At 45.9% G+C, this 12,374-nt stretch overlaps 1 protein-coding gene across 1 annotated transcript in view; it reads right to left on the reverse strand.

Annotated features, from left to right (window-relative positions):
* gpc3 (glypican 3) overlaps positions 1-12,374 on the reverse strand; it is a 113,722-nt gene that overhangs the window by 4,515 nt on the left and 96,833 nt on the right. Inside the window, exon 7 of the mRNA XM_042419898.1 lies at positions 10,626-10,824. Within this exon, the coding sequence (XP_042275832.1) occupies positions 10,626-10,824 (199 nt within the window). The remainder of the gene's footprint in view (positions 1-10,625; positions 10,825-12,374) is intronic.

Raw genomic sequence — 12,374 nt, forward strand, 5'->3', positions numbered from 1 at the left:
GGACCTAGATAGCCTTGGTTAGACAAATAGGCTACTTTTTTGATAAACAAATCTTTAGTGGATATTTTCCACTTTCTTTCCATATTCCATGTCCTTTATTTTCCTGTTGTACTCCCTTCCTCTCCATCTGTTCTGTATGCTGCACTGACTTCATGGTCACCTGCTGTTCTGCTCTCACTTACTGCTGTCTTACTGCTCTTCATCCACAGCTGCTCTCCTACTGACGCTGAGCAGAGCTCTTCCTCCCTGTGTGTGTGTTTGTCTCTCTGTGTGTGTGTGTGTGTGTGTGTGTGTGTGTGTGACACTTTCTGTGCTGTTTTGTCTGGCAAAAAGCTGTGAGGGAGCCTGAAACAAGAAGGTTGGGTTATGAGCAAGGGCAGGAGGATATCAGTAATAAAGCAGCACTATGGTTAGGAACGCCAACTATGAGCTGAGCTGTCCCCTGTCAAGCCAGTCTGCACCTCTCCAAACACACACACACACACATACACACACACACACACTGGAGCATTTCTGACATACTTACCCCTCAAACAGTCTTGATGGCTGCACACACACACACACACACACTCACACACATGCACAGTGTCATACCTGCACTGCTAAAATAGCAGATAGCCACAAATTGGATTAGCTGTCTCATCTGATCTGTGTACTGTTCTGCCTACTGGGAGTCATCCAGTGGGAGGAAGTGGCTGATCTTAACCGCTGTGTGATCAGAGGGAGCAGTTAGGAGTCCAACTAAAGCTTTGGCCTGCTCTACTTGAATAGAAAGACAGAAAGGAGGGGGGGGGCTTTCCTCCCAGGTCCCATGGTGCCCACAGGTCCTACGCTGCCAGGCACCATCTTAAACAGAGGAAGGAGGCAAATAAATAAACCTCCAAAGCTCCAAACTGCATCTCCTACGAATTTCTTTGCAGTTACGACATCATTTGAACGCCAGCCAGGGGACAATTAACTTTTTTTCTCCTCCTGTGTCCTCTGACATGGCAGTGGGCAGACATTCTTCGGGGCTCTGAAAGAACAATTTGTCACTGTCGACAGCCGCGCACTGTACTGGCGAGCCAATTAAGCTCAAGGTGCAATTCGATACAGCTTTTATATACACTGTGGATAAGAGGGAGGGCGGGGGGCATGCGCGTCTGCATTTGTGTGTTTGTGTGCGGATGATTGAGTGGGGTGTGTGCGCTTGTCCTTGTGTGTGTGTGTGTTTGTGAAAAAGCGGGAGACAAAGTGGGAGAGCATTGTGTTGGTGTGCTTTACAGCGGCAATAATATGTGTGCAGAGAAAAAGTCTCAGGCTGTGAAAAAAATCCCTCAAACGGGGGGAAAAAAGGGTCTTTCTTGCTAGTTTAAACACTTCGACATGAGCAGCACCACAGAGGGGCCTTGTTCTGCAGGCTTTAAAAACAACCCAACGGGGACTGAACACTATGCAAACTTAGATCCCCTACACTCCTATGCAATGCTTGGACTAATAATATCCCGGTATAATTAGTGATGAACACCTGTGCCTATGTGTGTGTGTGTGTGTGTGTGTGTGTGTGTGTGTGTGTGTAGCAAAGTATAGACAGAGTAAGAGTGAAAAACAAAGACAAAAGTAATCCGCTGGCAACAGATTCAGCTTCTTTATCATTTCCTTTTGAGGCCTTTTAGGGAGGAGTCAGGACAGTGGACAGGCAGGGACAATTAGCCAAATAGATGGATAACTCTGGGCTATAAATAGAGCCACAATCCCGACTGTGATTAATGTGACCAGTGTGAGCTCTTGTGGCTTTCAGCAGAGTGCAGCCCTCCTCCTGCTCCTCCATTCAAACCTTCCATTTTGAAACTATCACTCCTCAAAGGACGCCACCTTGCTAGCGTACCCCTGCTAGCTTTACCGTGGCCTTATGAGCTCGAGTTACGACCCAGGGGAGAGGTCAACAGTCCAGCCATTGATTGGTTACACTAAGGCTGAGCACTAAGAATGAGCAGACAGGGAAGTCACATGCAAGTCAACAGACGGGGACGCAGTCAAGCTTTAACTTTATGTCTTCTTTAGCGACCATTCCTCAGGAGAATAAGCGAATAAAAACAGGCATTGCGGTTTTCAGCGCAAGGGGAGGGGGTGTGTATGTTTGTTTGAATCCCCCTAGCAGGTCAAACAGTGGCTGGAGAGTGTATATACGCATGTATAGATGTTTGGTTGGTGTATGTTTCTGTCTGTGCAAAGGGAAACAGGGAAAAAAGGAGGAGGAGAGAGTCTGGAGTTTTGTTTTCAACAGTGCCTAATGCCTGAGGCTTGTCGTTTACAGTTCGCAGTTGTCACAACAAGCAAACTATGTAGTAGAAAAATTGCAACAGTGAGTGGAAAGCTACATTTTCCAGCACACCACAACTACAGGTGATGATCATAGGATACAGAAAATCACAGGAAATGGTTCATTTGTACTGTCTTGCATTTTCAGTAAATATCTCACTTAAATGTGGCTGAATTACTTTTGGATGGCGGTGAAACATCAGTGGCCAGTTGATGCATATTATAACCCCTCTCCAAGCGTGTACCTTCATGGTCCAGTACAGTTTATTCAGTACATGTGTGCTATGCACAAAGGCCTTTTTTTGGTCAGCTAAGTATGTGGAATGTTAAGTCTCCAAACACAGGTGCTTCTTATGAAACTGGAGAGATGGTTTAGATTGCTGCTACATTGGCAGACGCTGTGTGCACATAACACACCTAAGCTGGTCAAATTTGATCTAGGTTTTCAAGATTCAACAGCTTAAAAGATATTATGGTTTCCGAGGTAAAGCAAATATTTTATCACTCATCTCATCTCCACAGAGCAAACTATTCACTTAGATATTACACTCAGCAAATTTAGAAATTGAAAGGACATGTGTGCTTATGTGTGTGTGTGTGCAATCCTTTTTTAGGAGCCACCCTTACAGCTGGAAACACACAAAGACAATGCTCCTGTAATAACATGATAGGAGCTGCTGAATTGATTGACTACGTCTTATCTGGTAGAGGGTAACAGATAAGGAGCTGGACTGTGATTATTGGCTTGTTGTGCAAAAGGTCTGGTCTGTTACATCTCTGACTTGGTCAGGGTTGTTTGTCTCGGGACATTGCTGATTGAGAGCTGGGAAGGAACTGAGGGAGCGGCGCGGGATGCTTCTGTCCATGGGCTGGCGGGAATGTGACCGTCTGCCTCCACACCCACAGGCCGACCACAGGGGCGCTCGGAGAGGCTGGGAATGTCGGGCCAAGACAAACGGGACGCCCAGAGGAGGCCCTGCCCCGGCCTTTGCAACAGCACCGCTCTCTGAGCTGCTCTGGCCTCACAACCTCCACAACACTCACTGTTATTCTAGGCTGAGGGACCCTCCCACGCAGAGGGCAAGAGAGTAAGACAGGGAGACGTGATGCCACAGAAGACAGGACATAAACAGAGGTAATGGAGTTTAGGAAAGTTTAAAAAGGAAAGGTGCAAAAGTAATAAAAGGGAGTTGGGAGAAAAAGGGAAATTTTGCAAGACAGAAAACATAATGAGAACATTTAGGTGGGGAAAGGAGAGACAGATGGTGGGATGACTCTAAAATTGAATACTGCATGCATGGGTTTGCTCTGATAAGAAAGGAATACTCCCAGCTGTCAAAAAGGGGAGACCAAAAATCTCCCAGACGCTTTCTAAATTGTGGCTTTGTGGGACAAACGCAAGTCAACACCTATTAATTAACATAGTCCGGGAAGGGAGGTGGTGTCAGTGAGGGGATGACCAGCGTGTTGCACCCATTGGCCTCTCCCTGCGCCGTACAAATTAGATTTACTCCGATGTATTTATAGTCCTCGCTTCCAGTAACAGCTAATATGATTGTAGAAAGGAGAAAGAGAGGGAGCTTGAAGAGAAATAAAAGCTCGAAACAGAGGTGTAAATTTTAACCGAGAATTCCTGGTAGCGCCAGAGCTGTGAGGGCGGAAAGTGTGCGAGCGAGTGAGAGAGGTAAAAACCATAACAAATCAAACATACAAAGAGTTGATTCTGTGCTGAGGGCAATGGGGCTCGTTCAGGGTGGGGAGCTCTGCCGCTTACAGAGAAGGCCTGTAACCCTCGGCAGCTTGGAGGTCGGTGCTGACGGAGGGTCAGAGGTTGACAGGGAGCGCCAGTTTGGGCTGCTTCTGGAGGAATGGACAATGGTGGTTCTTATCAGAGTGAGAGAAAGAGGCAGAGAGGCAGGAGAGGCCGTGCACGGAGCAAAGCTGATGACCGGTGGGTCAGCTCTCGAGTACGGCTTGGGGGACGCACTGGTCAGGGAACACATTCTCAGTATACTATCTTTATCTTATAATAATGAGGGAAGCTGACATCCCACACAGATCTGTTTACATTTCTCCTCCTAGGTCCAACAGCCAGTCCAGAGGAGGAACTGTTGCTGGCAGATTGAGACATGTGTTTGTTGTGCAAGTGTCCCTGCCAACAAACATGCAGAATTCTCCCTACATTCCTGTCATGGAAAGGCAGACTAGATATTTGGCCAAGAGTGACAATTTGGCTGGTCTGACTGTACACACAGAGAGCTCCTGTTGAGCACTTTCACTATCTATCCAAGCCCTTTTTAGTGGTTATCCTGTGGTTTCCTCCAGCAGCTCAGAGTCTATCCACAGCAGGACTCCTGCAATGTTCACTGCATCGTTGAGTTACTTTCAAGAATGGGCTGGAAAAACAGAGTGTTAGCCGGCTGGAGGGAGGAAGAGACAGAAGGCCATATGGATAGAGGGAGAATTTAGGAGGACGAAGGTGAGAGCAGAGGGTTAACATGTAGAATGCAAACCACCCAAATCCTCAACCAGGCTTTTAAGACATTCCCACAAAATGGCTGCTGTGTGTCACTGCGGCGGCCAGCAGTGGAGCAGCGGGCCTCGAGAATGGTCCCGCTGTGTGCAGAGTGTTTGTGGACTGTGGCTGAGCTGATGGACACGACCCAGGAACGGGCCTGGAATCAATTTAGTGCGTCCAAAAGTGCCTGTGAATGTAAATAAAGCTCTTGAGCAAACAAACGCTTTTCCGAGAGGCACACACAAACACAGAAAAATGCATAGGCCTACAAAATGAATCAAACGCTGGTGGGCCCCCCTCATGTAGATGATGAGAACCCGGTCGGCTCTGTGTGCTTGTATCCACAGAAATTAAAACCAGGGCTCTTCTTCCTGCCTTCTGGCTAATCTTAAGGGTTTTATCCCTGGATTGATTTGAGAAAGCTCCATGGCGGAAGACCAACAAGGGTCCAATGAGAGGGTAACTTCATCCCCCTGTTCCTCTCCTCCCTCTTTTCCCCCTCTCCTCTCCCATCTTTCCCTCCACTGCCACCACGCTCTGCTCCAGAACTGGGGACACACAGAGCCTTGTGGCTGCAAGAAGGAGAGACGGAGAGAGAGAGAGAGAGTCTGCTGCTCACACTAGCCAAGCCTGTTTACACAGATGGTGGCAAGCTTCATTATTTTTGTGAGGGGCGTGGAGGAGGTGGAGAAGGAGGAGGATTGGCTGAATGTACATTCAGGTTGATCTCAGAGGTTGTTTATAAGCTCAAGGAGGGATGGAGGTGGAGAACATCGGGTCAGAACACTTCCAGTGTGTTACAGATTATCAGCCTCTACACCACCACCCATCAACCCTGCCACACCTCCTCTACCCCATGCTTTTAGTCCATAATCATAAATTCTGGAAAACAGTCATTGCTTGAAGTTCATCATTAATCTTCTTGAAAATAAACAGATTTCAGTCCAAAGCATGATCACTTTGTCGGTTTTTGGAAGGAAGATTTTGATTTGTAGCTGTGTACGGCTACAGTTTGCCTTAAACACAGCATCTGTTCTTTTATCTGTTTGCTACTTTCTCAGAAAATCATAATTCTGCTGTTTCATAGCAACACCGAGGATCAACGGTTGGAATAACATATACATTTGGTAAATTCTCTTTGTACTGAAAAGACAATATAAGCAATCACAACAAAGCTCTTAGTGTTGGAGATGTTTTGGATTTCTGTCTCGACTGTAATGTTTCTGGCTGTTATTTTCAGTTGTCATGGAGCTTTAGCCAAAGTTCAGTCAGGAAGATCTTTTGCACGCCCAAGTCTGTAGTTTTATTTCTCAAACCATCTGTCATTCCCATCCCTCCCTCACGCATGCTCACTCTTAATTCCCTTGCTATCATTGCCCGGGGCCATCAATTGAGATGTCAGCTGTTCACATCAGCTGGTCACATCGAACCAATAGCACAGTGACACACCTTCATTGTCAGTTTATCATCTTGCGGCTGTCTTTTTAAATGTTTTCTCCCTCTCTGCCTTAGTGCTTTCAGGCTGCTGATTTGTGCGCCCCACCACCTCCCCATCGCAGATTCATCAGTGCATCACTTCATCAACCTCATCAGCCTTATCATCCTCAGCAGAACTTATCAGCCACCACCACCAGTGTCTGGACTCGGTGGGTGGATTTATCTTGCTGCTGCTGCTGCTGCTGCTGCTCAGGACTGATGTCCCTCGATTACAAAATCTCCCTGTAGAGTCTAAGTGCCAAAAGCTCTTGACAAGCCTAATCATCAATATCATCTGTATAATAAACAATTCTTTTTGCTTTTTGCTTGTAAATAAAAATCTTTTCAAGTAGTTGGGGTCATTAAGTAAAGTAGAGCTCAACTAAATAAACTTATACATCATGTCAGACTTGTGTCCAAGTCATGTGACTCCACTCTGATCTCTGGATCTGTTGGCATTTTAAATGAAAAATGGACTCAACTGTATCACCCGTTGCCTTTTATTGTATCCAAACAGTAGATTATTCAGTCCTGACAGTGACAGAGATACGTTGGTTAAGTCCGCATGTTTTTGTGCCTCAGCACGATCCAGCTCTGCTTGCTGATGAAAACCATGGAAGACTCAGACCATGTGGGCACCCAGATCCCCCCATCCATCCCTCCACCCGAGCACCTGCGCTCCTCCTCACACATCTGCATCGTCTGAGCCTGTCTCCTTGTGTCTCACGCTAACCTGTGGCACGCGGGCCCTCTACCTGGCAAGCACATGTGGAAGACACGTTAACTGGGAGGACATTCATGAGCACAGTAGCTCAGATAATCAGGTCTATGAAACTATATGGAGCTTAAACGAGGGGGAAACGGCATATATGGTGGATGCATCCTGAGCCGCCGGAGCTAATGTCAACAGTGTCTGGATTATGGCTGCTTTGATGAAGACATGTGGCAAACACTACTGTGGAGGACCGGCGCCGTGTGACTCACCTATCAGGTGCCGAGGGTCAGGGGTCACAGCTGCAGTTAATTAACATGCCAGGTTCTCGTACTGGCAGCACGCACGGCTGTTAATTCCACCCACATACAGAGTAAAGAATGTTTAGGTTTCCCCGTGTATCAACCTTTAGAGTTATCAAAGGTGTTTTTGTCTCTATCTGTTCTTTCGCTGCATTCTTTCATCACCTTCTTCTTTCTTTTACTCACTCCTTTGTTCTAGCCACAAAAATTGTAGCAGACCTGAAAGGTGAGCCCAGCCCAGCCTCTCATCGTAAGCCGCATGTTTCACATTACAGGAATATTTCCACTTTGTATTTTGTTAACCCCTGGCGCTGATAAAATGCTCAAGAGCTTCCAAAAGAACAGCTTTCCTTCGGGGTGCTTACAGTGACCGAACGTCTGAGCGCTGGAACATAACAAGAGGTCTATTCACACGGCTCCTGCTGAGCATGGCGAGGTACAGCGCACAGCAAAGGCCCATCCAGCTCAGCAAGAAATCACACAAGGCAGAGCTCTGGGCTGCTCAGCCGTGGCAGAGCCCACCAACTGTTGGCTTTCTGCTGACAGTTTCCAAACTGCATCAAAAACCCATTTTAACAAGTTATTTAGTCTAGCAGTTAGTCTTAGACTCTCAAATAGCCATCTTTATAAGTGGTTTAGAATTGAGTGGTCCACTCCTGTTATAAAAAGAGACATTTCTGTGGATTAATTCCACTTTTTCTCAGTGTGAATCATTTTGTTTCAAGAGCAAAGGCATGTCAAGAGACATTACCTTGAGACTAGTGTAGTGATTTACTTTGTTTTGCTGCATTTGTTTCAAAAAACATCAAGAGCTAAAACTCAGCTGGAAATAATTCAGTTCACTGGCAGGTTTTCACTTTTTATGCAGTAAATTACTCAATATTTGTAAGTGTTTTGTGAAGCTATATTTCTGAAAACAGCTCAGTAGAAATCTGAAGTGACAGCGGGAGAAAAAATGAAGTGTAGACGAGGGAATGAAGAGAGGCTTTGAGATAAATCTGCGAGCAGGTTTTGGTGGAGATGGTGGCGGGTTCTTTGTTTCTTACAGAGGCCGTACAGTTCGAGGCCAGGTGTGCATGAAAGCACAGAATCACAGGTGAGCCCTCATCATGAGCGAAAGACAGTCACATGGTACATAGATTACTGGTATAATAAGGTACAGGCACATACACTGCTGACCAAGACAATTATGCACATACAGGTACACATATTGAAATGATTTTGGATTTATTTCTCTCAAGTGAGAAGTTTCTTCTTAAGATTGTCTATGTGTGAATACACTGGGTATTTGGTGACTATTCAACCTGTAACTATATAATCTATAGTTTTAATTGTGTAATAAAGACACATAGCTGAAAATGTGCATATAGTGAATGTAGCGCATCAAGTGACTAAAGACAAATCATTTGATCATCTGACCATTATCACTGCCTTTCCATGTGATTTTTTTAACCTTATCACATGTGTGAAGTTTCAGTTGATTATAGCTGGTGTAACTGTGGTCTACAAGATTTGATGCAGGTCGTTTTAAGCCAACAAAACTGGACTCAGTGCCAGAATACTACAATTCCCTTTTCTAATAAGATGAAGCAGTTTTATGTAAAAAAATGTATATCCTCAAATTAATTCTGCAGGCCCATGTCACAAGTGATAGCATTAACTGACACATCACCAGAGAGGTCACAGTACAGAGAGATCTGTGACTCTGGTGCGCCTGGCTGTTAGTCTGGCTTTGAAGGGGGGGTGGGGGTAGGGGTCTCTGTCCTGGAATAGCTCCACTGGCCTGGAATGCTCTGGGGAATGTGTGGTGTGAGGTTTGATTGGTCGGGAGGGGAAGTGTGTGTGTGTGTGTGTGTGTGTGTGTGTGTGTGGAATTAGTGATCAGAAGGTTATGGAGTCTGTGCTGGGATTGACTGAGGACAGATCAATCATTACGCACGTTTGGGAACATCCTCTGTGTCGTCAGCAGGTTGACAGCCGGGCTGAGTGGGGGTCTCTCAGTGCTGCCTCTGTACTGTCTGCACCTTGTTGTTGTGGTTTCTCTCACCTTTCCATGTGTGTGCGCGCGCTGTGCCACACACTCTACGCTTTGTGAAACCAGATCTGCCTCGTCCATCTCAGAGCACCAGAGCACAGACAGCCAGCCCATTAGGCCTCATGCTCTGTAGGTTGACCTTTGAACCCCAGTCCCCTGTTTGACCAAAATGGGTTGAACGGCCATGCTAGGTCAGCATTTTGCTGGGTCATCACAGGCTATCAGCAGCTATCTGTGTATCTGCCAATGAGCAGGGACTCTCCAAGGTCTGTAAACATTACTGGCTCATGTACAAACAGGTACAAACAGGCGTATATGAGCCTGCAGACACACACACACACACACACAGACACACACACTCTCACATAATTCACAGCACAGATGAGGGAACATTGAGAGGACACTCAGATTGAGATGGAGGTCAGACTATAAAGGGAGCTTTAATTTCCCACTGTGTCAACCCTCAGCAGCTTGTAGAAAAGAGGAGACAGTATAATGACTGTGTATTGAAGCAGAACTGTACAGTCAGGCTAACAGGAGCGTGTAAGAGAGGGCATCAGACTCTCACGGCCCAGCCTGCTGGAAGTGATGGCCCTGCAGGATTCCTGTGTTAACCCTGGGTTCCTGCTCCCGCTCCCTGCCCGGCGAACCCAAATCTCTGCCACAACATCCCCGACAGGAGGACTACTCCCACAGCCGTGTTTGCTCAGCTGCGCTGGCTTTGTGTCGGCGTATCGAACCCCCTTGTTCCTGCTCCCTGGCTGTTTTCTTCCTCTTTTTCTGTTTGGTTTCTTTTCTTCGAACAGTTTGTAGCCTCATTTGTTCTTTGTTTGGTTTTCGGAGAGCACGTCTGACGTTTTCAAGGGATTGACGGCTGGGGAGGTCAAGGGGTCGAGGTGAAGCGGCTACCTGAGGAAGTCTCACGTCTCCCGCTGCATAGTGTCATGGTGGTGTCAACATGTACAGTAGTCATGTAAACACCTCTCTGCTGTGCCCACTGCCTGTGTTTGGACTGTGATTGCTGTGACTCACTGCAGAAAAAGCCAAACCTTTTCACGCACTTACCAGTTTTAAAGTAAATCGCTCTAATTTGGTTAGCAGGCTTAAACGTAAACAACTTAATAGCTTGTGTCTGACATTTTTTCACAGACTGTCTCATAAATCCAATTTAAGGTAATTTCAAGTTATCAATGTGGATGCAGCACCTCATTTGAAGCCAAAGAAGTTGCAGTTAAAGTTAATTTTGAGATCCAGTGTGGATATGAGGTCGGTGCTTCTAACCTGCAAAGATGCGTAACCGTTTGCGTCTCGGGGGCGGCCCCAGCCCGGACACTCCGGTGCACTCATCTTCATCGTCACAGTCACCGCTCTCGAATCCCTCTTCCCCTTCGTCGCTCCACCCATCCACTCCTCCTCCTCCTCCACCTCCACGCGACCGGGCTCTCCAGCGCTTCTCAGATACCGTCACAAGCCGCAGCAGCTGTGGAACAAACAGGAAGTGGTTAAAGGTAATGATGTTAAAAAACAGTCCACCCTCCTCAGCCTCTCCATGAATCATTCTGCGGCCGGAATGTGCCTGTGCATTAATGGCTTAACAAAGCTGTGAAAATAAATAAGGGATGTCTCTTGATCTGAGCGTGCAATGTATGATTATAACAGTATGGGGGGAATTCCAGACAAAAAGTCAGTGAAATCTAAATACGCTGGTATTTACCAAACTCTAATTATAATCACCAGGCGGGAAAACAGTTTGGTTATCTGTCCCAGTTTTGTTATTTTTGTCCAAACGTAATTCATTCAAAGGACTGTGGCTGTGGCTCCATGTAATTTACTGGTAGAAAAAGAAACAGTGGGGCGAGCAGACCGGTAAGATCGTGTTGTTACTGGCAAACATCATTGTCTTGAGTGGTTGTCCCAGGGCAACAGGGATACAATAACACCACATAACATGCTCTGCGCAAGCGGACATCAAGGCCTCAAGATCTAAAATGAGAAAGCTGGATGAAAGATGAAGAGGGATTCATGTTAATGTTTGTTATGCTCGGATTATACTGTATCTAACATGCAGCAGAGGATCTAAAACAAGCAGACATAGAGGATTTTTAACACAAATAAGATCTTTGCAACAGAATCTCAATGCAGTTTGGCCTCTGGGCTATAAAAGCAGTTGTTGTTCAACTCAGATATTTTCCCAAGTGATTTACAGAAGCTCATAATAAGTTGAGCAACACATACCAGATGTGTTTATTGAGATCTGCGGCAAACTAATCAACTCATAAATAATACAGAAATGTCCAAGAGCTGTAAAATAATTTCATTAAAAATCTTTGAATTCCCTCTTAACCAAATATAAAAGGGAGGAAATAGCAAAGTTTATACATTTAATTACAAAAATTGAGTGAAACGTTACAACTTGAAAGAGGAAACTTTTTCTTGTGATGCTATAAATGAACTGAAGCAATAATAAGCAACATAGAAACAAGAGAGAAAAAAAAAACGTTCTTGTCTCGTATCTACTGGTGAAAAACATGTGAGCGAGCTTGGAGACGACCTACACGGCTGGTCTCTGACCATCTTTCAGACTCCACAACATCACACATGATTGAGAGCCCTGCCAAGGTAACAGATGTGCTAAATTCCAGCCGCCTGCCCTCCGAGCCCCCTTTCATCTCACCGCTCTGCCTCCTTGTTTGTTTTTTATTGATTTCCTTCCTATCTGCATACGTCAGCATGCATTTTTTTGTTGTTGTTTTAGTTGTTTTGGCTGTCTATGGGAGAAAATTGAGTTCATATGGGCCTTGTCTCAGGTCAGCTGCGACGTCTGCCTGGGATCAGACTGTGTATGTGTGTGTGTGAGCGAGAGAGGGAGAGCGGAGGTATAAAACCCAGAGCTAATCACAGAATTACGTCAGTCAGAAGATAAACAACCCTGTTCCCTTCGCCTGCATATACAAACCAGTCGATCTGGGTTTTACAAGTGACATAAACTCTAAAGTGTAGAGAGGGAACACACATCACCTTGTTCCCAGC

Source organism: Thunnus maccoyii, chromosome 8 (assembly GCF_910596095.1).
Source record: "Thunnus maccoyii chromosome 8, fThuMac1.1, whole genome shotgun sequence".
In the NCBI taxonomy this organism is placed as follows: domain Eukaryota; kingdom Metazoa; phylum Chordata; class Actinopteri; order Scombriformes; family Scombridae; genus Thunnus; species Thunnus maccoyii.